Raw genomic sequence first — 27,434 nt, forward strand, 5'->3', positions numbered from 1 at the left:
CTGCAAAAGTCTGAGGTTAAAATTATTTTAGCATTTAATTTATTAAGGAAGTAGTAAGCCCAGAGGACACTTTATCCTCACTCCTACAAAGGGAACTCTACCCTAATGGAAATGATATTACCTTTTTACATAGAGTGTTCTTTTCACAAAGTGTAGATTCCAGTTCCTTCTCAAGGTCCTTATAAGACATTTTCAGAACATTCTGGATATCCAGAGAGGTTTCACCATCAGAAAAATGTTGCTCCTTCAGCTTCGACTCAGCAATCAGATTCTGCAGCCTCTCTTTTTCCTGGTGCCAGCATTCAAGCTCATGCTGCACATGTGTCAGCTGCAAAGATAGTGCTTTTGTTTCTTTCACCTGCTTTTCAAGAGCGCAATTTTCCTGCACCTTTTCATCGAGTTTTTGTTTACAATCCATCAATTCTTGAACAAGTACTTCCCTTGCTTGATCCAATTTGATGCTTTCATTTTTTATTTCCTGACATTCCTGTAATACCATTATTTTATCTTGCTCAAGATGAGCCACCTGATTAATCAAGACTTGCTCTTTTGCTCTAGCATCTGCTTCCTCCTTGCATGAAAACTCTAGTTTCTTACTCATATCTTTGAGCTCAGATTTTAGTAATACCACAGTATTTTCAAACTCATTCTTGATTTGTACCTTTTCTTCCTCCTTTTCTTCCAACTGTTTTGCTGTAGTCAAATTTGAAGACTCTAGTTCAAGGAATCTTTCTTGCATTTCTTTTAAATCTTTAGCCAAACACTCTTTTTGTGAGGTGAGGACATCAATTTGTAAGTTAGAACATTTCAGCTTTTCAGTCATATCTTCCATCTCCGCTGCTAATGTTTCTGCCTCTGCCTTGGCAGTCTCCAACTCAATAATTGTATCTTCCAGATTTTTCTCTGACATCTCCAATTCCCTTTCAAGTCTCTCTATTTTATCCTGGAGAGAGTCAGTTTTCCGTTCATTGTCTCTCAGCTTTTCAGCAATGTGACGTTTTTTCTTCTCATCAGACTCAATTTTTACTTTCAGCTTCTCAATTCCACATCGCAATTGGTCTGCTTCTTTCTGTGCTGCGCTGAGTCTTGCAGCAAGTTCTCCCTTTTCCATTAACAAGCCTTCCAAAGATTTGGAAAGCTTTGAGTTTTCCATTTCTGATGAACTTAATTTATGCTGCATCGTTTCCAGCTCTTTTGCAATCAGCTCTTTTTCTTTCTTTGAATCTGCTGCTTCATTCTGGAGTTTTTCTTTTTCTAAGGTGAAAGATACAGCATCATTTCCTAAACTTTGCAGCTTCTGAAGAAGATGGTCTTTTTCATTGGATAATTGATTTGCATCAGATTTTGCAGCCTCAAGCAGATGTGCTTGTGTCCTCACTTCATCCTCTAACCTTCTAATGAATTCAGTAGAATCCATCTTAGCTAACTCTAACTCTTTTAATTGTTCTTGTAGCTTTTGATATTTTTGATCCATCTCTTTTTTGCTTTCAGACAAAATACGCAGCTCTTGGCCAATATAGTTTCTCTCAGCTGTGACCAAAACAAGGTGCTCTTGAAAGCTAGAAATAGTTTTCAGGTTAACTTCCCTCTCCCTTTCCAATTGCTGACATTTTGTCTGAAGCATTTCAATGTCATGCTCTATAAACAAGGCATGGTTCTCAATATTAACTTGCTCAGATTTTGGACTCCCCCATTCATTTTCAGCTGCATGAAATTGTTCCTGACAATCTCTCTTGGCCATTTCTACATCATTCAACGTGTCTGCTGCGTTAGACGATCTAACTTTACATATCTCCAGCTCAGACTTTAGGTTCTCAGGTTCTTTTTCTAATGAGACTACTTGAAGAGGTAAGTCCTGCTTATTGACAGAAACTGTTGCGTGGTTTTCCTTTATGTCATGGTTTTCTTCCTTAGCAGCTACAGTAGCTTCCTCCAGTTTTGCAAAAGCTGAGCTATTTGAAGTTATTTGTGCCTCCTGGAAGTTCATCTCTGAATTTAATTGCTCTACTTTTATCTTTAAATCAACATGGTTTGGGTTTTTTTCTATCTCGTAGATCAGCTTCAAATTTTCAGCTGTCTGCTGTTTTGCCTCCTCCTGAAGCATTTCAGTAATTATTTGATTTTCACAGAAATACCCAGCACTCAAAACCCTACTATTAGAAAATGACCGTGCACTGGCATGGTCTGAGGGACTGCTTATTTTTCCTGACATATTTCTACACTCATGTTCTCCAGAAATATTCTCAGTGTAATCTTCCATTAATCTTGCTTCTGCAGTCTCAGTTTCATTTTCACACACAAAGGCATCTCCTGCAGCCATTTCCTCAATGGGAATTATTTTAAGATTATTGTTTTTCAGACCTGAGTTTTCAACAGGCACTCCCAACTTAAAAGAACTGTTTCCTTGTTCTATGTTCTGCAAGGAATAAGAATCAATCAATTAAAAAAAAAATCAGGGGGAAGAATACATATGACAAAAAACATGGTAAGTTTTAAAAGTTCTCTTAAACCAGTAAAGCTCCTGCTCTTATGCAAAAAAAAAAAAAAAAGAGATAGCATCCCTCCCTACTTCAGAGCTTCCTTTCTTACAGAAAGGATTGACACTTCTTTATACACACATCTTTAGCCAAAAGGTTTTAAAGATATTGAGGGAGAAATTTCAGATAAATTTACTGAAGTCTACATGCAAAGATACCACATATTTCTGTATTTTGGGAAAATAGGTGTCTACATGACAAAGTGAACTATTATTAGCATTGCTAAGGGAACAAAGCATATATATATATATATACTGCTTGAGTATAGATTTTTCTTCTCTCTCCAAAAAGTAGTACTGCTTCTGTGGGGCACAATTTTAAATAGATTTTATTGGAAAATTTAAATTTGGGTCACCACAAATCAAAGGGTTTACATAAAACTCATTTGCATGACAGCAATTACTTACATTTTCATTATCTGTGCACAGCAGTGAATGAGAACTTAAATCAAGGACCTGTAGCTGGAGCCTTGCTGCTTCCAGCTCCAAAGAGAGATTCTCAGTTTGTTTTCTTTCTGCTGCCAGTTTGCACTCCATCTCCATAGTCACATTATTCAGCTTCTGCTGCCATTCTTCCTTTTCAGATAGATTTTGCTGTTTGAGATGATCTATTTCTCTCCTTTCAGAAAGTATAACTTCTTTCAACTCTTGTATTTCCTCATTTTTCATATTCTCTTGAACATGAAACTGATCTTCAAGCACCTTGATAGCCTTCTCATATGTCTGACAGAGCATCTGCAGTTCTTCAATTCTACTTTCAAGGTTAGATTTTCTTGGAGTAATACTCCTGAGCTCTCTAACAGAGTCCAAATTTTCAACCAAAATTTCCGTTGCATCCTCTGAAATTACTTCTACAGAAGTGTCTGGCTGATTCATTTCCTCTGTCCATTTGCATGGACCACAGTTACGAGAATCAACCACCTTACTTACTTCTATCAAACAGGGATTTACAGAAAGATCTGAGGAAGAATCCGTGGTCTTAGTGTCATCTAATTTAGACAGCATGTCACCTTGGCTGGAAGACAGTGACACTCTCACAGAATCTACATGAGCACTGCTCAGACTTGTTGACAATGAAGAATTTTCTGCCTTCAGTACTTCAATGAAAGACTGTAGCTCACAAATCTTTGAGCTCATACTGCAGTGCTGTTCATATAATTTTAGGTGTTCATTCTGGAAAGCCAAAAGCCTCTCTCTTACCTCAGTAAAGTGTATCTTAACTTCTTTGCTGGACAATTTTAAATCTTCATAGTCAGAAGTATTGCATTCTTTAAGTCTGAAGGACATTTCCTTATTATCAGAACACATTCTCACATCACTGTTATCACTTTGGTCCATAAGTTCATCAGGAAGAACAGCTTTCTCAGCTTTTAAATTGCTATCCGCATTCATTATATTATCTTTCTCCTCTTTATTAATACCTGTGGTACCAGTGGTATTTGCATCTTTGAATCCAGAGGCTAATGCAGTGTTCTCACTCTGCAACCTCTCACACATTTTCTCAAGCTCACTCAGCTGGTTTATTGTTACTTGCAAAGAGGACGCCAGCAACACCGATGAGGGACTTTCATCTATTCGTCTTTTGCCACAATCCTGGGAAATGTCACCATAATTACACTCCAATGAGTGGCCATCTTCCTCTAACGCTGTAAGGGAAGAATCTGCACTTTTCTGTTCTTTAACAGACAGTAGTTCTTGCTGCAGTCTCTCTTTCTCCCTCATGCTTTTCTCAAGTTCTGCTTCCACACCTTTTAAAGCAGTCTCCAGTTGCATCACTTCTAACCTGCAGTTCTCTAGAGAGAGTTCACTATCCTCAAAATCCATTTGAAGAAGCTCAAGTTTAACCTGGTATTTATTCAGCTCAATGTCCTTTTCTTCCATGGACTTTCTGAACTGTTCTGAACAGAGTCTCTGTTCACAGTTAACATCACATATTAGAGGTTCATTTTCTGTTGGTAGTTCCTTCCCCAATAGCTCCTTTTCTTGAAGTACAAGGCCACATTTCTCTTGCACTGTATTTTGTGTTGTCCTGACATTTAACCTTTCCTGACTTACACAGTCAACCTCTATAGAAGGCACATGTTGGATGTTGGAAAATTCTGACTGCAGTTGCTGAAGTTCTTGAACCAAACCCTTTTTTATTTCTTCTGAAACTATTAGTTTATGCAAAATATCTTTGTTCTCACTAAGTACCTGTTTCTCTTGTTCTAATTTTGCTTTTTTTTCCTCAAATTCAAATGTCTGCTCTCTCAGAATGCTCATAACTTTTCCATTTTCTTCTTCTACTGATTTATACTTTTCCTGCAAAACTTCAAGCTCTGCTTTGATTTCTTCAGTTCTTGATTCAATACGCCGTTTTTCCTCCTCATGTTTTCCAGACATTTCAGAAATTATTTCTTCTCTTTCCTTTAAACTATCATAAATATTTTTATTTGCCTCCAGTAAAGTTACTTGCTCTTGCTTTAAAGCACTGCTTAAATCCCTAAGGGCTGCATTTTCTTCAGTAAGTTCACTAATTTTTTTACTGTATGAGCAAACCATTGAAGACATGTCCTTCTTCTCTGAATCCCATGTTTCAGACATGAGCTTCAGCTGTCTTAGTGAGTCCTCAAGCAATTTATTATTGATCTTTAAATCCTGAAGCTCAGCTTGTCGGTTTTCTAATCTTTCATTCAGAGTTTGCAGTTGCATGTCCTTTTCCTCAAGAATAGCTGAAGTTTTTTCAACTAATTCCTGATGTGCTGAAATATCCACTTGCAAGTTACTGATGTGCTGCTTAGTTTCTGTCACGAAGCTTTTGTGCTTCTGTTCTACTGCAAATAATCTTTGTTCCATTTCACTCTTTATTTGCAGTAATTCTTCATACTGCTGCTGCTGATTTGAATTCAGCTGCTTCTGAGCTGCTAAAGAACTCTCAAGAAAAGAGATCTGCTCTTGTAAATTGGCCAGATCCTTAGTTTTTCTCACTTCTAGGAGAGCTCTTGCACATCCGTGATCTTCAGTGTTGAAGTTAGTTGCTGCAAGTTGCATATTACCTAAAGGAGTCTTATCCTGGCTGCTTTGCAAATTAACTTCTCCATCTTCAGTCACTTCTGAAGTATCTTTCACTTTTACAAGACAACAGATTTTTTCATATTCACCAAGCAGGTCACGATAGCATTGCTCCCTTTGCAGTCCTTGACTTGTTGCCAACTGTAACTTTTCTTCTACTTCAGCAACTTTGTTGGTGAGCTGGAATATTTTACAGGACATATTTTCTATCTCTTTGCAGTACTTTTTATCAGAACATTCTGCTTTCTGCTTAAGATCATCAAAAGCTTTTTTTTGTTCTTCTAATTCTGCACTTTTACATTCCAGCATATCTTTAAGTTCTCTAATCTCTGTGGATTTCCTGTCACTTTCAGCTTGCATCATTCTAAGTTTCTCACTATGCTCATGATTTTTGCTTTGCTGACTTTGAAGGGAACTCTCCAAGTCATTAATGTGAGCCAGCATACCATCCTTTTCAGACTTAAGTTTATAAATAAGATGATCAGTTTCATTTTTCCACTGAGAAGAAGCAGTAGCCTCTTTTTGCAATTCTTCACATTCTCTCTGCTTTAACCCAAGGAGTTTCTGCAAAGCTTCTGACTGTCCCTCCATCTTACTTATTTTAGAGTCTTGTTCTTTAATATGATTATCTTTTTCCTTGAGGAGACTTCGGGTAGACTCTTGTTCCTTTTCCATGTCAGCTAAAGTTTTTTTCAGGTTCTCCAGTGAAAGCGAGCTCTCTTGCCTTTTAAATTTCTCTTCCAGTAATTTCAGCTCCACTTCCTGAACAGCATTCTTATCTGTAGAAGAAAATATCATCAAATCTTTGCCAGTCAATACTGTCAAGTCTATTGATAACTTTCTAGATGAGATGTTACTATTTACTTCTACTATTTTCAATTTTCATTCTACTGCAAAGCATTACTCTTAAGCTATATCACTAGATGAAGGATGTTTATATCACTTTAGGCTATCAGGCACTTTCCATAGAGGAATTGCAAAACAGAAGTTTTCTATTTCAATTAGATTCTATGAAAACAAATTTGCTGGTAAGTTCAGTACGCTTTAATTATTTTCAGAACAGCGTATCTTCAGGAACTGTACATATTCCTAGACAAAAACCTCCTTTTCATTGACAACAAACTCAGTGTTGTTAAAAAACACTAATCATGTCCCACAGCAGAAACTTTTTACTTAATTCACAATGAAACTTACAGCAATGCAGGAAACACACAGAAAGAGTTGCATAAATTTAAAATCATGACTCACTTTTCATTTCTTCTGCAAAATTCTGGCTTTGCATTAGAGATTGCTTGATTATATTTAGTTCCTCTTCAAGCTGGTGGATCTCTTGATATTTCTTTTCAAGTTGACAGTTGAGAAGATTTTTCTCCTGTTTCACTTCCTAAACCAAAAGCAAATAAGACCATATTTCATGTAAATTGATAAGGAGATCAAAGGATTCAGTTCATTTAAATCAAAGTAAAGATATTCCATTAGATCCTGTTAAGACTTTGGGCAGCCTGGATTCCTAAGCACTGCTTGGAAACATAAGCTGAACTTTTTATTCTTAACAAATTGACAGCATCTGAGAGATGCTGCAAGTTGATGTAGTCAGTGTGCTCCTTGTTAGCACAGAAAAAACAGCTCCACATGACCTCACAGATAGAGATAGGACAGGAGAGATTCTACAAAATCTGAGCTGATGAAGTCAGGCTACTTTTCCAAAGCAGCTCGGTAAACAAATCCCTGCAATGGCAACAAAATTAACATGAAATGTGTAGATCAGATGTCACCTGCCATCTCACAGAGAGGCAAGTTCTCTTTCCACTGAACATCATCAACAGGGCAACACTGGTCAAATTTTATTTAGAAGTGCTCACACTTTCAGACAGTTGCTTTGCAATTAACAGCATTTCCTTTCAAATAAATTGATTTTAAAAAACCTCAAACAAGTAAAGAAAACACACTATCACCACCAGCAAAAAACACCCAGCTATGAAACTACATTGCACCCAGGAAACCAAACAAAAGTTATTTTAAGGAAACTCATCCTAGTCCTCCAAACTCCTGTGCTCTGGACAACAGATGGCATGGAACTGGCATGGCCCGAATGGAAACAGACCGCCAATTATTCATCCATTTACTACTAGCAGATGGGCATTGATTCACAAAAGCCAAGCTCAAGAAATGGAAAGGTCTGAATGAAAAAAATTAAAAGCTTGCTGGCATGGCAGGGTTGTTTTTGCAACAACATAAATAAATCATCCTCAGAACATGATTAAAATTGTCACTGCCACTAACAGTTGCCTTCCCTTCTACTCACAGCATTCCCTACCCACAGTTTAAAAAAAAAATCCAGTCACATATAAATTTCAATGAATAAGTTTTCTAGCAATCCTAATAACTTTTCAAAGAAGTCCAAGCATCTAAACCCCTTGCATTCAAAGCTGCATGCACAGATGCAATACAAGCACATGAATTAAACTAGCCTGATCGTTAGAAAACTTAGGGTTGTGTAAGGAAAAAAAAAACAAACAAGTTTAAGGGATTAAAATGGCTGAAAGGTCCATTTATTTTGATTTGGTGCAAACATTCCCAGTATTCATAGAATCATACATTGGGTTAGAAGGGGCTTTAAAGGTCATCTAGTTCCAACCTCCCTGCTATGGGCAGGAATACCCCTTGCTAGACTAGGTGTAGAATTTTTTCCTACTATCTGATCTAAACCTACCCTCAGCTTAAACCCATTCCCCCTTGTCCTGTCACTCCAGGCCCTTGTAAACAGTCCCTCTCCATCTTTCTTGTAGGTTCCCTTCAGGTACTGAACAGCCACAATTAGGGCACCCCAAAGTCTTCTCTTCTCCAGGCTGAACAAACCCAATACTCTCAACCTTTCCTCATAGGAGAGGTGCTCCATCCCTCTGATCATCTCTGATTGGTGGCCTCCTCTGGACTTGCTCAACAAGTCAATATATGCAAGAGAGCCAGTCAGCTGGGCCAAAACCATGCAAAGTGCCGTTCTAACAATAGTCACATTCCAATAGCTGGGAATGTTCTCAGACATCGCAATCTACCAGCAAGAATGTACCTAAATTTTCACAATATACTAAACCCATACAAATGTTTGCAATGATCTGAACAAAACCCACTAGTTTCCTTTAGATTTTTGCAGAGAATTTTGAAGGTAATTTTTTGGCAGAGACTATGCCGGGTCATTTTATGTCTGCTGATGACAACTGGCAACAAGCAAAATGAGAGTGTTTAATAAAACCAAACTGTAACATGTATTACATAGGTATCCAGCTGTTTTTCCTATCTACTCCTGATTCTCCAAATGAAGGAAAAAATTTGCATTATGAGGTCTCTAGTGGCAAAACTGTAACAATTTCAAGTGTAGCTGCTCTGGTTGCCACCAAAGCAAAACAATGTAACTGAGAACACAGAGGAGACATTAAAGTGAAAACATTTCTGCATGCGTGAATGAGGCAGCATGGCAGCATACAGAAAATTCTCTGATTTTACCTTCATTTGGGGGAAAGTTTTTCTAAACTGTGTATTTATTGGAGTGTCTCATTCTAAAATAGTTGCCTTTTTTTTTAAAGATGATACAGTATTCGTACAAAATAACCAAGTTTGACAGTACAAATCAAAGCAGCAGTCAATGCTCCTAGAATTCACTTTCAAAATCAAACAAGCATTTTACTATTATTCTATTTTTATTCCAGAATCAAAAGCAAGAATCTCTTGAAACACAATCTATTTTTTTTAAAAAAGAAGTCCAACATGAACTAGAATCATATCAGCAGCGTTACAGCAATGAATCCTAACCACACAGCCAGTTCCAGAAAATGCACTAATTTCCATGATGTTAGGGAAGGACTCATTTTGTGCTACAACTAGAATGAGTTATTAAGATAGCCCACAAAAGTGTTTAAAGATCGCTTACGGGGAAAAACACAATTGTGAGCAAATGCTCTACAGTATTAAGTATTTACAAATTGCTGATTGCTGGTATTAATTCTGCCAAATACTCCTCAGCATTGCTCACCTCAAAGTTTCTTGTCAGATCAGCTTCCTTAGCTTGGGCTGCTGTTAAAGCCTGCTCTGCTCTGCACAGCTTCTGGGTGAGATCACTGGTGTCATGTTCCAAGCGTTGTTTCACTGCCATTACCTGGAAAACCAATGTTGTAATCACAGGCATATACAACTTCTTTCTTTAAACTCCTATTCTTGAACTCAACATTCTATTACGAAATGAAACTACAGTATTTTATCCCACCATGGTTTGCTTTACTGTTATCTAGAGAAAAGCTGCTTATTGCCTTTCCGCTCCATTGCCTCTGACCAAAAAATGGGATGTTTGTTACATCCCAGGTACATCATTTTTAGACTGTCTGAAATCAGATTAATTCATCCAACTTGCAGGTACACCACCACAATGATATCTGTAGGGTACAAATGAGATTGGAATACAATTGCCTTTTTGCTGAACCGTGTGAATCAAAGTTAGGATCATAACTGCACTCACTGCTCTGTTGACATAGATTTTACAAAAAATGAACGGGTTTAAACTCTTTCAAAATAGTCCTAAAATGCTCCAGATGAAAAAGGAAGGAAATGCCACTAGTGGGTCAAAAAAAAAGTCTATTCCAAGGTCATTAAGTAATAAATTACCTTTCTTTGAGAAGGAAGTAAAAGGCACTTTTTTTCCTCTCAATTAAATCAATTTTCCAGTAAGCATATACAAAATAAAATAAAGAAGCCTCCAGTAAAAACATCTGACTGAATGTAGTCCCATGGCTATATTTCTAAAATAAAACAAGCCTGCAGGAAAGCTGTTGGCAGTTTTAGAAATGATGTTTCAAGCTCAGGCTGCCTACCAATGGGGCTTCTCAATATAACTTTCAAGAACTTGTGGCCCTTTTTAGAAATTCAGTCAGCTCTGCTGCTTGAGAGATGCTCTCAAAGGTTTTTTTGAGGCTTTTAAACATTCCTCTTCTCTGGTCACCCACTCGAGAGGCTTGTGCTGCTTTCTAACTTAACTAAAGTTGGGAGTTTGTGATAACTAATGTGTTCTAACAGCTAGCTGCTGCCAAAGCCATGGAAGACCTCCTTCATACAAGGAGGATGTTCTTCCTTACACAAACCCTGACATTCATCTGATTTTGTGGAGAACCAGTTCAGGGAGTTAAACTGATAGCAAACACTTGGCCTTGTATACACTTATGCTAATTTAAATGTAAGATCTTCTTTGCTCTTTTATCTGCTCTATCAGGTCTCTCCAGGATCACATGAGGAGTGCATGGCCAGGGTATATAAAAATAGGACTGTTTTTCCAAAGGGCAACAACCTGTTGGTCACTAGCTCTATCATCAAACTACACCTCTGCATGGTTTTTACATAAAGTGTCTGGTGATCAGCCTTAGCTGCTCCTCACTCAGTTTTGTTTTACCTGCACTGTCTGCATTTACGTCTCCTTCCCTGTGAGAAGTGGACTAGCCACAAACTTTCAAAGGCCTATAATTCACATTTAAATACATATTATTGCAGTAAGAAATGGTAAATACAAAACATCTAATACATACCATAAAAACATTAATACAAGATGCCACATTAATTATTTTTTTTCTTTATGCATAATTAAATGAAGGCAGTACTGTTGAGACAACTAAATACCATTCTAGTAGTGGTCTTTAATGCTAAAAGAGAAGCCTACTTTGTCAAATTCTGCCTGCAGTACGTTGAAGTCATTTTTGGCTTGCTGTAGCTCCTGATTCAGTTTGCTTCTTATCTGGTTGCACTGCTGATCCAGCGTTTGCAAGGAACGCTGCTGACAAGAGAGCTCCTAGAAAACAGTGGCAGAGAAGCAAAGAAATAAACACATGACTACAACAAGTCTCTATTTTGGTTACTGTAGAAATAACAACTGATTTTTATCAGCAGGTGCTGCCTCCTCAGGGAAGCTTGTCTTGCACAGTAAACAACAGTTTAAACCCATCTTTGATTCATAAGGCAAATGCCACATAGGCAAGAATAACATTAACCCAACATATGTCTTCTGCTTAAGAGCTTAATTACTGCAACATCCCTGTCACAGAAAGAAAAAAAAAATATCTAAAACTAGTGAAAGTAATGGTGTTAAACTTCTTCATATTAAAGGTAAGTTTCATATAAGAACTACATTACAGTGCAAGTGGACAAGTTCACCTCTGCGATTACTTACTTACCATACCATAAAGTTAATTTTTTCTACGATATTGCACAAACTTTGTTGCAAGAAGATGTAATACAGAGCCTTTAAATTGGATTTTACAGACTGTTATAAATAAATGAACATTAAACAAACTTTCTAAGAACCTACAACAGCTCACAGATCCTAAAAATTGTAGAAAAAAACGTGTTCTTCTCAACTAATGGCCTTGCTGAACAACTTAGAATAGCAGTGTGCGGACTTACATATTAATCTTATGAAGGCCTTTTTTAGCTACCTTTAAAAAAAGAAAAACCAGGACAGAAGGCTTATGGGCCTTCATCTTTTGATTAATACAGTGATGCTACAACTATTCAGATATAAAGATCAGTTTTTCCCATTTACCACTTCTAGACAAGGTTCAGTATCAATTTGAGATCCTGAGGTACCATCTGGACTAATGGACTTTGTAAAATCCCTTTTTCACTCAAGAATGCTGGTAGCAGCACTGTTTATTGGCTACCCCAGCAGAACTCCTCTGCCCATTATTTTATCTATCTGGACATACCTTAGAGAAAAGGTTTCAGGTTAAAAATTTGATACAAGAAGCAGTCTTCCTCAGGGTCCTTATTCAATCCCTAAAGCAAACTCAAAATACCCATCTGAAGCAGCACTACCACTTCCAAATCTATGTCTTGGATTTCCTAACACTGATTACATTATTAAGCTTTAAAAGAAAAATACAGAGAGTTTAGCCCTAATCCAAGTCAGCCTTAATGCTGTTAATACTAAATATAACTTTGCTCCAGAAATGTTCCTGGGATAGAGTTACACTTTTTCTCTCTGCAAGAGCTGGCATGAAGGAAATGAAAGACACTTATGCTAATTGACTATATTAACATCTTCTGAGCATGAACCAAAATTAGAGTAATAGAGATATAATCCTAAAGAAATTATTTTCTTCCATGCAAAATGCATGAAAAATTAACTCAGATTCCACAGAAATAACTGAGTTGGTTACGAAGTTTGAGCTCACATATACATAATTCTATGAAAAATGGAGCCCAGTTTCTCATGAATTTGCATCTCATTCCATCTCTCAAACACCTCTGCTACTGTCCAGTGAATACCAACAGGATCGTGCACCTCTCCAACAGCCTCTCCCCTCTATTGCAATGTTTGTTTTCCATTTTTTCAATTACCTTCGCAACTTTTACCTCTGCCAAATGTGATTGCAATTAACAGAAAAGTAGACACACAAAATAAGACAAGTGATTTCATCTCCTCAGCAAGTCAAAATTAAAACGTTCTCCTTCTCTTACCTGTTGGTATTCTTTTTCCTTGGCCTTTATTTTCTGTTCTAAAGACTGACGAGCACTCTCAGCATTTTGTCTTTGGCAATTCAGCTCTTCTGACAACCGCTTCACCTTCTGTTCCAACATTTGGACCTGTAATAATTTAGTTTCAATCACAAGTGTTAAAGGTGCAAATGATGTTTCATTTAAATGTACAAGCACTCATAAAAAACCACTGCTTTCAGCTACTGCAATTGTTCTAGCATTCATATAACCAAAGTAACTTTAGCTGGTACCATACAAATTCTTAGCAATCCAAAGAACAAAACTCATTTTTCCTTTTGTTTAGTGAGAAAACATGTGTGCATATATAGGAAGAGTATATCTACTTTTGTATGTATGTATTAGGTGTGTATGAGTGTATCCACATACAATAAGAAAAACATCTTTAGATAATATATAAGATATTATATTTTTATATCTTTAGATAATACAATAAGAAAATCAGTGTCTTTGACAGTCTGCAGAAATATGCTACATCTGGCACTAGGAATAGATTGTATTTTCAGTATCTCAGGTTGCTACCAACTAAAGAATGACAGCAAACTGCTAAGCAACTACATGTTTAGACTGAAAATAAATGAATTTTCCACTGAATTTCAGAGTGATTCAGCGCATTGATTTGGACAGAAAAAAGATGCAGCTCTCTTAGTTTACCACAACAGAGTATCTTTTACAATTTAAACTTTAATTTAAAAAAAAATTGGCAGTCTATGTTCCAGGTTCACCTTCATGTTAACTTATTTAACTCCATTGATTATGTCAATATTGTGTCACCCAAGAGAGTGAACAAAAAAATTCCCAAACAAAAAATGCAATTTTTATTCCAGACCAAATTTGTTAATGCAAAATATGTACTTTTTTTTCCCCAGAGAGTAAGAAAAATGGCAAAGGGTGAATGGGACTCTCTTTTTTCAGCAACAAGAGCTGTTTACTGAGTTAATGAAACAGTAGAAATAAGAAAATAGGAAGCTGGTAGTTGTATTGGGATGTCAGGTTATTAGGCAGAGACTGCAGGGATCATGAACTCCTGTAACATCACACAGAAACTTGACTGCAGAAAGGCTGCAGATTTCACAAGGAGTGAAAATACTTGATAACACAGAGGTGCTGTGGTTGAAGTCTGTGTATGGCACCAGTGACAGAGAAGTGTACAAGAGGGAGTGCCAGGATTAAATCCAGACTACAAGGCAAGAACTAAACCCCAAAATCACAATGCGGTTCTGCTTTCAAACTCCAGGGTGGGCAGGCAGAGAATGAATTCCAGTGCGAGAAAGACGAAACAGAACAGAAAGGAGTCACCTTCAGAGGACAGGACCAAAGGAACCTTCAGGGCAACATGCACTGCACCTTAAGGATGGGCTGCACCTCAGTTCCAATGGTGGCAAGTCCCACTCCTCCTTGTCCTTCCCCAGGCATGTTTCTAGATACACAGCCTTGCCCCTTCCCTTGGGCTGCTTTTAATCCCCTTTGATTCCTTAGTAAAACAATTCCACTCTCTTAAACCCACAGAAAATTAACAAGGGAAAATTAAACACATAATACCCTAAACAAGGGAAAATGAAATACATAATACCCTAATCTTTTAGGAAGTTGAATCAAGTCATTTGTGGAATCAAATAAATTAAAATAAAGCCCTTTTCAGAGAAATTGAGCTGTCAGATTGGGCCAGCTGTCTTCCCACAAACTCACCATGATGACTGTGCCTTTATAAAGTCAAGGGACTATGACAGGAGTTTGATTTTCCCTTAACCTGCCAAGACTTCCCCTAAACTAGCTCCTCACAGAATTACCAAACGTTGCTGTCTCTCCGAGAAGGCAGAGTGGTCAAGGTTTACATGAGAACATGCAAAGGTTTATTTTTTAAGGACCAATACAGGAGTTGTGGGAAACAGCAGCTTACCAATATACTTAAGTAGCAAGCAGAAACTTGCTGACAAACATGGGTAATTATTATACCTAGAGAAGATACACACAGAAACATCTTTTTCCCTATCCTGTAGATGGATCAAACTAATATGGTAAAAAAATTAAAAGATAGATGAAAACGTGAAGATTCAAGAAATTATGACATCTGTGCACTAATTTCAATTTTGTTAAGTGTCAGGAAAAAGGACTTTATGAAGGTAATGCAACTTGATTAATCAAGGAAAACAGTTACTTGTTACCTTCTGCAGTTTGAATTATTTTAAGCACTGGCATTCTCCTCTTCTTTGCATGATTATGAGCAAAAATCAGAACCATTTCAGATTTTTGTAGGTATTTACATACACTGTAAATTCTTGACTAAGCAAATTGTACTATTCTACTGATTTTTACTATGAATTCAAACTCCTTAGGATTAGGTTGTGAAAGTCCTTTAAGAAACTGCATATATTCTTAATTGTGCATTGCATTTTTACCTAGACTTTATTTAAAACAAGCAATTTATAATACAAGGACTATGCCCCCACAACATCCTGTAGTATAAGCAACAGATTCTGATTTTCTGCCAAAGAAGCATGACAGGTCAGAACTTGCCACCAGATGTCATTGTTGCTCTATGCAACTTGACCAGTAAAATATTTTTCCGAATTTGAGTCAATCTTACCCGAGTATGAAAATTATTTCTTCAGGTGGTATAAAACCCTTCCAGAAAATGGGCAACTGCATACATGTAATAATGTTTTTACACATAATACATATCAAACTAGATATGTATTCTCCTTAGTAAACTTGATCCTTAGTAAACTCTCAAGAAACTTAGTCTGAGAACCTTGGTTCTTACTAAAATGGCTGAGAACTGACACACAGGAATTCTGGCAATGCATTGTAAGGAAAGTCAGATGTGTGAGGCAACGTTTTACCTGTGTGGTAGCTTGATCGAGCTGTGTACTCATTTGAGTCAGTTTATCTCTGGTTTTGTTCAGAATTTTATCCTTCTCTGTTAACTGCAACTTCAATCTGTCCAGCTCCAGTTCAGTCTCTTGATATTTATTCATATGGGACCTCTTCATTTTTTCTTGAGCTTGCAGTTGCTGTTCTAGGTCTTCAACGATGGAATTTAGTTCTGAATTTAAAAAACAGTAAAGATTAAGAATACTTTCTGCTTTGGAAGGTACCTCTTCCAACACACAAGTATTTAATATGTTTGATAAAAACCTGATTTCCTGACACAGGCAGAAACCCTGTAAAATTTTCAGCAAGTTAAACAAGGTATCTCTGTCTTCTACTACGACATCAATGACTAAAACTATCAAGACTGAAAGACAGTTGACTCTAAATAATTCCTACCTCATGAGAAAGAACATAGAAATATGAGAGCTCAGGAGCAAGTGCTGCAAAGGCAAAGACAATTTGTTCCTCTGCTCATTTATTTTTGTTTGGTTTTGTTACTGTTTTTAAACATGCCACTTGAAATATCTATTACATTTTTTTTTCTTTTTATAAGTATATTCACTACAAGCATTTGCCTGGGGCGATTGTGCTTTCAAGAGACTTTTCAGCTATTTGGTATCTGTACCCAATTCATATTTTTAATGTTTTTCCTGTCTCAAAACTGCATACATATAAAACTAAACCAAGTAATATTCTCACAGTATGCATCAGTAAGAGTTTATCTTCCAAAAACCACAACACAATTCACAGTAGACAACATAAGTCAGCTACATGGGGCATTATCCAGAATTACTATTATCTGGTTTTGGTTTGGTTTTTGGTCTTTTTTTTTTTTTTTTTTGATAAAAGAAGTCCTGTCTTCCTGATTCTGAATTTGTATGGCTTCTAAGTTGAAAAAGCCACCAAAATTGAAGCTGTATGGGAGGTATTTGAATGAATAGTTTGGAGAGTACGAGGACTTGTAAAACAGTGGAAAAGCTGTCCAAAGAGTACAAATAGCAGGCTCAAGTGAATGCTCAACAAATCCACAACCAACTATTTCCTCTCTTACAGCTATCAGGAATAAGTATTTCTTCATGTCAGTATGTGCAATACAAGACCATATCTTGGGTTTTGATTGTACTTTTTGCAGCATACTTCTTGTGCTTCCAGTAGCATCCATTATGGACCAACTCAGTTATCATTAAGTATGTTCAGTCATCAAATTTTTAATATTGCTCAGCCAAAAATATCAATAGTATAAAAAACCAAGGAAACAATATAATTGAACTTAACAGTGAGATGCAATGAAATCCTGAAGCATTTTTTTAGCTGTTTTAAGAAGATTGTTCCATGAGAAATGGGATTAATAGAGAAGGAATTCTTTATATTAGATGATGTCCCCTACTCATCCCAAAAATACAAATTGTTCCCTAATAATTCTCACACTCCTTACATAAAAGATACCACAGCTTGTAGATAATCTCTGTGTACTGGCTAATCACTGAAAATGCACCAGCAGCCAACAGGGCCAGCTGCCAAAGGCAACAACAAGTATCTTTCTCTTTTCCTTGCTAAAGCACTAATTTCAATACCTTGCCTCTATCTGCACACCATGAAACCATACAGGAGACTGCCTCTGGGTCTCAAAGGAACGCATCAGATACCTTGGTTCTGTGCTCTTAGCTGGATCATGAGGGAAGAATTACAGTTCTCAGCAAAGCTGTTGTCAAACTCGCTCTTCTCTGATATAATACTTGAATTTGCTTCTTTATCCCATGGAAAAGAGGATGCTGCAGAACTTCCCCTTGCAGGTGTTTCTTGGTTTCTAGCTGGTGTCTTTTCCTGTTGCCATGAAAACACAGATGAGGAAGCCTGATGCCGAGCAATCTCTCTATGACTCAAAGAGCTTTGGGGATGGAGCTGGTTTATTTTCTGTGTCCAAAATAAGAAAAGGATATACCTTTACATAGTTCCTTATCCAAAACATAACAAAACAACTAATTTAATATTAAGTAGCTAATAGCTCGCCATCATTTCACATTGCTAAAATGTCACAGCACCCGTGAGTGCAAAGTACTGATACATGTTATTACTTTTCATGCTATGTAAACTAAACAATTTTAGCCCAAGTATCCAAGCATAGTTGATACTTATAAATACAAATCAGGATATCAACAAAAGTATTTTGATCTGTGTATCTTTATAAGTAACATAAATAAATTCTTGTCTTTTCCCCATCGTTTAACTGATGGGAAAATGATGGGAGAGATCCCATCATTTAACTCCTACATTTTTCAAAATGGAAGCCTACATTTTTGCAGGCAAGTGAAGACAAGTAAGTTGAAAAAAAAAAAATTGAAGTCTAGACTAACATATCTGATATGTGACCAACATTTAGTTCTACTGGAAAAGTGCAGGTAAATTCAACACAGATTTAATTATTTAAACTTATAAACAGAGTACCCCAAAATTGCTATAATAAAATATGCCAGGTACAAGCTTTCAATATTTGCCCATAGGAAAATTAAACAGAGACAAAATAGTAGATTTTTTCCTCCTTAAGTGAAAAAAAACCCAAACAAACAAAACCTCAAACAGTAAAGCCCCATTGTATTTTTAACTGGATTTTGAAATGCAGCTCATTTGAATTAGTTTTTCTTAAACTAAATCCCTAAACCATGTAATACCCAGTGTGACTTCCCAGTCAAACCAGAGAATATGCTTTTATCTAGGAATAGCTGTGCCAAGACCAGAAATCTGTATTGTATTGTCCAGAATGCTGTGTCCAATCCTGTAAAGTAACTTGTTAACAGACACAGAGCAAAGAAACCTAACCATGCATGCAGTAATCATTTTCCTTATATGCCATTTAAGTTTACAGTTTCTGAGACAAAAGTTTGAATCCAGAACTAGCCATAATGACTACCAAATGCTTCCTGTAATCATAGTTTTGGAGTCTGAATGTATCAGGTATTCCTTTTTCAAATTATGTTTTCACTATTTTTTATGCTGAATTTTACTTACCATCTTAATTATTGCAATTATTTAGTGGTAGAAAATACTGTGTGGTCTTCAACCATATTACTCAACTCCTTTTCAGAACACTGATCAATATGCTGAATAGCACAGGTGTCTTTACCAAGCCTTTTCAGGCTCCTCTGTTGACCATTCCCCAGTAAAAACTGACTATTTATTGCCACTGCACTCAATCTTTTCCTTTAAATTTGCAAGAACTCCCCTTATCAATTTTTTTTCCTTTCATCAGTGTTTTGTGGATATCCAACAACATTACACTGAGTCACACTTACCTTACACATTCTCTGATTTATTTAAAAAAAACCACAAGCCCAAAAGCTCTGAAAATGTAAGAGGCATGATTTGTCTTTATCAATAAAGGGACCTTTTCTCCATATACCTACACATGGCTCAATACACACATTGTGTCATGTTTCTAACAGTTTGCCCAGGACAAAAAGTTGGCCTGACTAAACTGTATTTCCAGGAATCAGCACTGTAAGTGGTTTTTTTTCTGATGTCATCATCCTTGTCCCCTTTCAGTGTCAAGAGAAGAATGAGGCAACATTGCACGTCACAGTGATTCAACAGTCCCACACTGCAGTGCCCTATCAATTAATGGGCAAATATTCTCTGTATCTGGTGATTTTTTTATTACTATTTATTTCATCAATCCAACTCAAGACTACGTTTGACTTTTCAATCTGAGGCTGTGCCACAGATTCAACCCCAATGAAAAAAGGCTCTGGTAGAGAAAAGTTTTTAAACCTTTACATAGTATGTACTAAATAAAAAATTATTTTACATTTTCTGCAATGGCTTTTTCCTTGAGGGCTTTCACATCTTATTCATCTTGTTCTCAGAGATTAGCTAATACTGTTCCTTCTTCTTATATGTTTGAAAGATTTATGGGTTTCTATTTTCTAGGTGTGAATTACTTCTCACAATCTTCTTCAAGGCTATTTTATTATCCTACCGTATTTAACTTGGCATAACTGACACTGTTTTATCTTGTCCTTGCTCGCAGGAGACTTCCAGTTTCTGAAGGATGTGTTCTCATTTTTAATGTCCTTCTTTCCTTTGCTATTCAAAGAGGCTGGCTTTTCTGAATTCTCCAAGACTACTTCTGAATAGCAGTACACACAAATTAATTCTCTCTCCTTTTGAAATTATATTTTATGTGATGTAGAATATATTTCACTAGCTTTACACTTCATTTTCCAAGTTCACTCAGTGGTTACTTTCTTAGATATCACACAAGCTATTCCTAAGAGATACTTACCTTTAGCTGGATGGTTCTCAGTTGTAATTCTAGCTCTTTATTTTCTTGTACTTTTTTCTTGTATTTTTCTTCTAGTTCTTCAAACTTAGCATCTACAAAGACAAGATGAATACTTCTTCATAATCTACGTTAGTCCAACCTGTTTTTCACCCAATCCAGCCAGGTTTTTTTGACCCTTATGGGTCCCTTCCAACTTGAAATATTCTATGATTCAATGATCTTAATGAATTTAAGACTCCAGCTTTCAAGGGAAAGTATCTCTCCAGGAATACAATTTTAAATACAATTATTTAAATAGTTTTAATCTTATCCCTATTTCAGGAGTGCCATGCTTAGTGGAATGCTTGACATTGCCACTAACTGCACCCCTTTCCAGATACGCATAAAGAAAGTAAAAGGAACAAGAGTGTAAGAGATTATCTCAGATTTCCCACTGGAGTAAGATTGAGATGCCAAACTCATAGAACATTTGTTCACTGCACTGAAAGAGGTAAATAACATGTATAATATTGAACACATCAAAGTTTTTCAGCATAAAGTGCATAAGGGTGTCTGGCTACAAAACAGTTCTCCACTTAAGGAAACTTCCTTTCACTTTTCTAGTTCATTCAAGTATTTAAATCTATTTGATGTCACTAATTGGAAGATAGAAGTGATGTTTTGAAATGGATACAGAACATTAATTGTGTAGATTATTATGCACAGTGACAGTCTAAACAAGAAATAATTTTCCAAAGATATAACACATTTAACTGTTGAATGCATTTTAGTTAAAGTACCCGTGGTACATGGAGAAAGAAATTTGATCCCCACTACATGAAGGGAAGAGCTGACACCAGGAACAGGCATTCAAAATATTGCTGCAGTCTATTAAAGGATATTTTATTACTATTCCATGTCCATCAATGCACCATTGAAAAGATGTAATATTTGTGACGTGTTCAATCTGCACTAATAATTTTTAAAATTGAAACCTGGGGTGCTACAAAGTAGACACTCTTAAAATAACCTATGTAAGAGGGACTGAGCAACTCAGTACAAGTGTAATGTTTAAAATACTCCACCTTCCAAGAAAACTGACATGCTGAATGAAGAAAAGAATCATTTACCATTATAACTTTGAACTGGTGTTAAAGGAGCAGTAAAACTTTTCTGTGGAGTGCCACTGAATGATACATCTCCTGCAGTCAATGTTTGCTGACTTCTCTCAAGCTCACATTTGCATCTGTTTAAGAAAGCAGCAGCAGCATAAATTAATAACGGAAACGAAAAAGTTAATGATCTGTTTTTAAGAGCATAACATACCATAATAAATTATATGATTAGTTTAAAGATCAAGTCAAAATACATCCACTGAAAATTTTTAGATGGTGTAACACAAATAAATAAACAACATTTTATTTAGAGTTTCAACAGTTAATCAATTACACAGGAGTCAGAGCTAAAAAACAAAACCAAACCCCAGGTAGAAAAAAATCTGTTAATAGTGCTTGAGGTCTCACTGTACAAAGCTGTAGTTCAGCTAAATATACCTAAATCACTGTAAGCACGGAGAATATCAAACTCTTACTCTTCAGTGAGCATCTTTATGGCAGGAAACATAACTTTTAGTTATGTTCTGATACTACACACTTTCAAAAAAGTGTGCATACCTCACAAAAATGCAAGGGAATACTGCCCACATTTTTCATGTGTTCCATTTACATCACTACCCAAAACACCACAGTAGGCAACCCATTCAAGTGACTTCTGTGAGCTTGAAGAGTTACAAGGGCATCCAATGAAACCTATATATATATATATATATATATATATATATATATAAAACTAGTTCAGAGGCTATACAGTAACTTTCATCGTGCTCAGTGAGCACAGGTTGATAAGATGATAGTTCAGGCTGTAGCCCACTGCATCAGTGACTCCACACTTGCCTTTTTTATTTTCCCCTCTTTTACAACACAATGCCAAGTACTCCTCTCCCAGTGGACTGTTAGTTGGGATGAAATGGCAAATGACCACGTACCAAACAAAATGCAAATACAAAATCAAAAACAATTGCCAAGAACAAGGTACATGTAGTACCTTGTATTATATTATATATATATATATATTTTGTAGAGACCAGTTATGTACAATACTATAATGAGAAGGGGGAACTCAGCAAACCAGACTAAATTTTGGGAATAGATAAATGGAACACATATCCTCAGCTCACAACCTCTTTGTCCCAACATTTGACATCAGATACAGAGAACACTAGTGTGATTCTATCACCCCTGCTGAATCTCACTAGATTTTTCACTGATGGATCTCAGCAACTCATTGCACAAAGTTAGTGTTTCTATGTGCCATAAATGATTGTGTTGTATTATTTCTCACAGGAGTCAAATACCTCAACTCTCTTTAGCTTTCAAAAAATGATGGGGCAAAGGGAAAAAAAAAACCCAGAAAGAACAACACAACTTCCTCTTTATTTACTTCTATCAGGGCATGTATGAGGCATGCCATCCAAAAGTTACAGGAAGCAAACAGTGCAGGCTGTGAAAATAAAAACAAACAAATACCCCAAGCCCTAAAGAACCCTGGTAGGCCAGACTCAACCCTCTCTGACAGTAATCTGCATTACTAGCACAACAAGTTATTGCATAGACAGAACACTCAGCCTTATGAGCACACACAGTTTCAGAAATTCTTTTATTCAAGAATGGAGGGCACCTCTTCTATGAGAGCAAGCTTAACAGGTGAGAGCCCTTCACTCTGGGCAACTGCTCCACTTGTGTAGCACCCTCAGAAGAAGAAGGATGCAAGATGTGCCCGCATTGCAGAAGATTCTTTTGTTGTGTGATTTGCATTCCACCCCTACAGACAGCACACAGACACTGTCTCAGCAGTGTTTATAAGTTGAAGTGTTATGAACTAGGCACCACTCTACCAGAGCAACTGGATTCTGTGTCTCAGTCACAGTACCACTGCTTTTGGCAGCTTCCTCTTTGACTCCAATAGAAGTTCCTGCCTCCTTCTTTCAGAGCTCAAAGTTTATTGGTAGACTTCATCTCACAGAGTGAATTGTTCGTGTACTTTGCTTGCAACACCGAGTTCTTTGCAGGTTACTTTTGCCAAGTGCCTCAGTTGTGTTAGCTTTTTTGTTTGTTTAAACAAAAAAATATTTTTTTTTTAAAATCACAGAATGGATGGCTCCCATTTCCCATGACACTGCAGAATGCCCTTAAATAAACAGAAACTACAGGCACTAACTGCTTCAAGTAGCACAAGGGCTCATGTAGAAGTTTGTATATGTGCATGTGTATGTAAAAACAGGCTAATGTCTTGAGACTTCAGTCAAATTCTGAAAGAAGTATGACATGAAACTAAAATACCATGAAGGACATATTAAATGAGCAAAAAAGACAAAATAATAATGGTAAATATTTTAGAGACATACAGCAAGTCCTCACCTTTTCAGTTCTTGTTCTAGCCTTTCAATGTCCTTCTTGCTGGAATTCAGCTGACCTGACTGAATGTTGACCTGAGATTCTTTCACTTGAAGATCATGTGAAATTTTCTGCTTTGCTTTCTCAAGATTATCACACAATTCCATCAAGCTCTGGTTTTCTCTTTTTAGTATTGCAGATTCATTTTTTTCATTTTCAACCTAGTTGGAATACAGAGACATCTTTGAAATTATCAACTCCTCCCTATACTTTGGGGCATTTATTATTATTTTAGTAACACAAAGTTTACATGCTGTTACTTTCTTCCTGACACTTCAAAATCCTGACAGTTCTAAAAACCTCAGATGTACACATTGTTTAAATATTCTTGGGTGTGAATAAAACCCACATTTCCTGAAATTCAACTCAGTGACATTGACAATTTCTATTTATTGACGAGATACAAGCTCTTCAAAAAATTGATCAATACCTAAATACTAATAACCATCATTAGTCCATCTTCTTCAAAAATCATCTCACTTCCCTTTCCAGCCTATCTTTAGCAGCCAGAAGACCTTGGCTCACTCCACAGAGTGCACAATCTTTATCAAGGGTCACAGCTTTGAAGATAGAGTCTGGCAGGAAAGATGCCCTTCTCCTCCCTGGAGAAGCATCTAAGGGGCACCACCTTTGGCACAGTGTTGTCCTTTTGACTGAAAAATAGTATTACCTACTGCTTCTCAGAGTTTTAAAGCATCCCTTATTTTGGTTTGGGGAGTACAGACATTTCTTGGGACGGTTAAAACAATTTCCTGGAAACTCGTGGGAAGAAACTCAAAAAAAACCTACTAGGCTTAAGATTTCCTAGAAAGTTGTAGCAACATAATGGGACTAACAGGCAACATTTGTAAATTGTCTCTGAGCTATAGTTACATACTACAAAACAAAATTGAACCAAATGGGTCTCTGCTAATCTGAAGCATGGGAGGACGCTGGCCAGGACGGTGTCTGGTCCCCTGGTTAGAGGGCTGATGGGGTAGGTAGGTGAGGTGTAAAATTATAGCCATAAAAATGAAAAGGAACACCAAATCCTAAACCCCCAGCCTCTGCACAGAAAAAAACCAAGGAATTACATAAACTAAGTAAAAGATTATGGGGATCTGTAAGCCAGGTGAAATAGGAAGAGGGTGCTAACTGTGCAGCTCTGGTATATAAAACAGGCCCAGATGTTAGCACAGATTTTAACAGGTATAACAACAAAACGTTTATTTTCCTAATCACAAAGAGCTGTAGAAAAACCTCAAAGTACACTTAAATACCTAGAAATAGACAATCATGCCAAACATGGAAGCAGGAATCACACTAACAACCAAAAATAACTAAACAGAGGGAAGAATATGATGAGTATGAAGTAAGATGAAGATAAACAGTTTATAATTCTGTGCTACCTTTCCTTTCAGTCGGGGGGAAGAAGCAAAACACTAACCTATCCCCTAAAAACAACAACCACCACCAAATAATAAACTGTTATAACAGTGTTTGGCATGGAGAATGGCATTCTGACTTACCTTCTGTTTCTGTTTCTGCAAAGCTGCCTCCAAAGTCTCTAGCTGGTATTGCCTTTGCTGACGCTCCTTTTTAAGCTTATCCACTTGACTTTCCAGCTCGTGGATCTTCTGCAGGACTCTGGGGGAGAGGCCCTCTTTCCATTCCTCCACAGCCCAGCTCATACTGGGCGGATTCTTGTTTCACACCAAATGGATACTATTTTGCCTGAAACACAAAGACAACTACAATGAGACCTTCCAAGAGGTTAAGCAAGCGTCCCGTTTAAATAAATGGCATTTTTTAAGCTTAGCAGCAATTAGAATACAGCATTCCACCACCGTACAGGCTTCTTGATCTAAAAATCCAGCAGCAACTTAAAACATTAGGTCCTATTTTAACACACTTCTATGCAGTTAAGACCAGATCATAAACCCTCACTCTACTCAATCTACTGACAGCAACAGAGTTTATACACTTAGAGCTGCCTTTGACAGCTCTACCTCAGGTGGCGTCTCCTTGCGAAAACACAAGGCTGCGGTCGAGGCATCAGCGACGCTTCTTTATTTACTTTTCAAAGCAACGCGGCTGAGCTCGGGGTATTTCAGAGGAAATACAACTAGTAACCAACGACAGGCGGAGAGAGCCCTCACGAGACAGGAGGGCTACTTGGCAGCGTCAACCCCGCGCCCGACCGCTCACTCACTATTAACCGCCGTCCGGAGCCCGGCGACAGCGACGCAAACCCCGGCGACCGCTGCCGCTGCGCCCCGGCGCCCTGAGCCCCTCACGGCCGGAGCCGCTCCCGCCGCAACTCAAACCCGGCGCCGCCGCCCCGCGGCCGTTTGCCCGCCCCCGCCGTGCCGCGCCCCAGCGCGCTGATTGGCCCGGCCGCCACGCCGCTCGCCACGCGACCCCGGCCCCGCCGCCAATGGGAGCGCAGCACGGCACCGCCCGCCCTCCTGAGTGGCTGGTTCGGAAGCGTTCAAACTCCATTGGAGGCGGCGGCGCAGGCGCCCGGCGGCCCGAGGCCGTTGCCCACAGCTGGGCGGGGCGAGGCCGGGGCGGTGCCCGCAGTTGGGCGGGGGGAGCGGCGGGGCGGGAAGGGGGTGAAGCCGGAGATAGGGATGGGGTAAAAGCCGCAGTTGCGGGGTGTAACGGCAGCGTCAGATCTTTATCCAAACCCACTTTCCCAGCCCCGAAGAGAACCTGAGTTTTGAGAAAAGGAACGAAACGTGCTGTCCTGGTCATCACCCATTCACTAGGAAAGATCAACGGAAGGATCCCGAAGTGCTTTCGTATTCAGTTCTGCTCCCGGGGGTTGGGGTTTGTTTTTTCTTTAGTTTTTTTTTGAGGCGAAGGGAGGCAAGTTAGCCCAGTATTACACATTTTCTACCCAGAAATACAAACACATTCAAAAAGCCCCAAATAGTTTGTAAGTATGGTCTAACACGGAGCATAGAACGGACATGGCAACACTGAAGGCTGAAGGATTCTAATGTTCCTGTGGACCTCCCTGGGTACCTGTCACTGGTTCTTCAAACCCTCTGGTATTCCTCTCCCTAACCCCCCAACCACCTCTCTGAGGGCAGTTTCGGATTTGAAGGGCAATGTTCCTTTCCATCAGATTCTGTGACTTGTGATTCTATGATCTGATTATCATTTTACCTATTTAAACATCCTGCCTCTCATAATCGTTCTGAGAATATTTACTAAAGCACTGTTCTTTTAATTATATTTATGAAATCGAGTTAAACAAATCTCCCCTGAGAAGTTAAACAGCTCACCAGTTGGCTGGTGAGAACTCCTATTATAAATAAATATGGCACAACAAACTCACCAGCACATTGTTCAAACATCTCCAAACTATCTCCCGAACAAAACAAGCCGTTGCAATGATGGAACTGATCCATCATAAATACCTCTTCACAAATTACAATTAGGAAAAACCAAACCAATCAAACAGGCTAGAAAGTTCCGTGGTGAACTCTGTGCAGGAGTTCCTGAGGGAAGAGCACAAACAGCAGCGGAGGAGGAACTACTTTAGAAGAATAGAAAACCCTCACACAGTACTGCCAAATAATTCATGAGAGCTGAGGACCAGTCTGAACTGAAGGGGATCCTCTGCTTGGTGGACAAGGGGCAAATGTTCTGTAAGAATGAAATACTCATTATATGCTATTTTCAG

The 27,434-nt window shown here is 37.9% G+C and overlaps 1 protein-coding gene across 2 annotated transcripts in view; it reads right to left on the reverse strand.

Annotated features, from left to right (window-relative positions):
* Positions 1 to 26,033, reverse strand: part of CENPF (centromere protein F) — a 36,155-nt gene extending 10,122 nt beyond the window's left edge. Inside the window, exons 1-13 of one of the 2 annotated variants that reach the window (XM_069009547.1) lie at positions 25,953 to 26,033; positions 25,270 to 25,474; positions 23,726 to 23,922; positions 21,380 to 21,495; positions 20,271 to 20,362; positions 17,638 to 17,905; positions 15,961 to 16,163; positions 13,082 to 13,207; positions 11,286 to 11,414; positions 9,618 to 9,740; positions 6,836 to 6,971; positions 2,945 to 6,366; positions 122 to 2,416 (exon numbers count right to left, since the gene is read on the reverse strand). In XM_069009547.1, coding sequence (XP_068865648.1) covers positions 122 to 2,416; positions 2,945 to 6,366; positions 6,836 to 6,971; positions 9,618 to 9,740; positions 11,286 to 11,414; positions 13,082 to 13,207; positions 15,961 to 16,163; positions 17,638 to 17,905; positions 20,271 to 20,362; positions 21,380 to 21,495; positions 23,726 to 23,922; positions 25,270 to 25,431 — 7,269 coding nt within the window. In that variant the 5' untranslated portion in view covers positions 25,432 to 25,474; positions 25,953 to 26,033. Of the gene's footprint in view, positions 1 to 121; positions 2,417 to 2,944; positions 6,367 to 6,835; positions 6,972 to 9,617; positions 9,741 to 11,285; positions 11,415 to 13,081; positions 13,208 to 15,960; positions 16,164 to 17,637; positions 17,906 to 20,270; positions 20,363 to 21,379; positions 21,496 to 23,725; positions 23,923 to 25,269; positions 25,475 to 25,749; positions 25,793 to 25,952 lie in introns of those variants that run through there. The other variant, XM_069009548.1, reaches the window with a different exon arrangement.
* Between the last annotated feature and the right edge of the window lie 1,401 nt (positions 26,034 to 27,434).

The sequence above is a fragment of the Aphelocoma coerulescens genome, chromosome 3 (assembly GCF_041296385.1).
Source record: "Aphelocoma coerulescens isolate FSJ_1873_10779 chromosome 3, UR_Acoe_1.0, whole genome shotgun sequence".
In the NCBI taxonomy this organism is placed as follows: domain Eukaryota; kingdom Metazoa; phylum Chordata; class Aves; order Passeriformes; family Corvidae; genus Aphelocoma; species Aphelocoma coerulescens.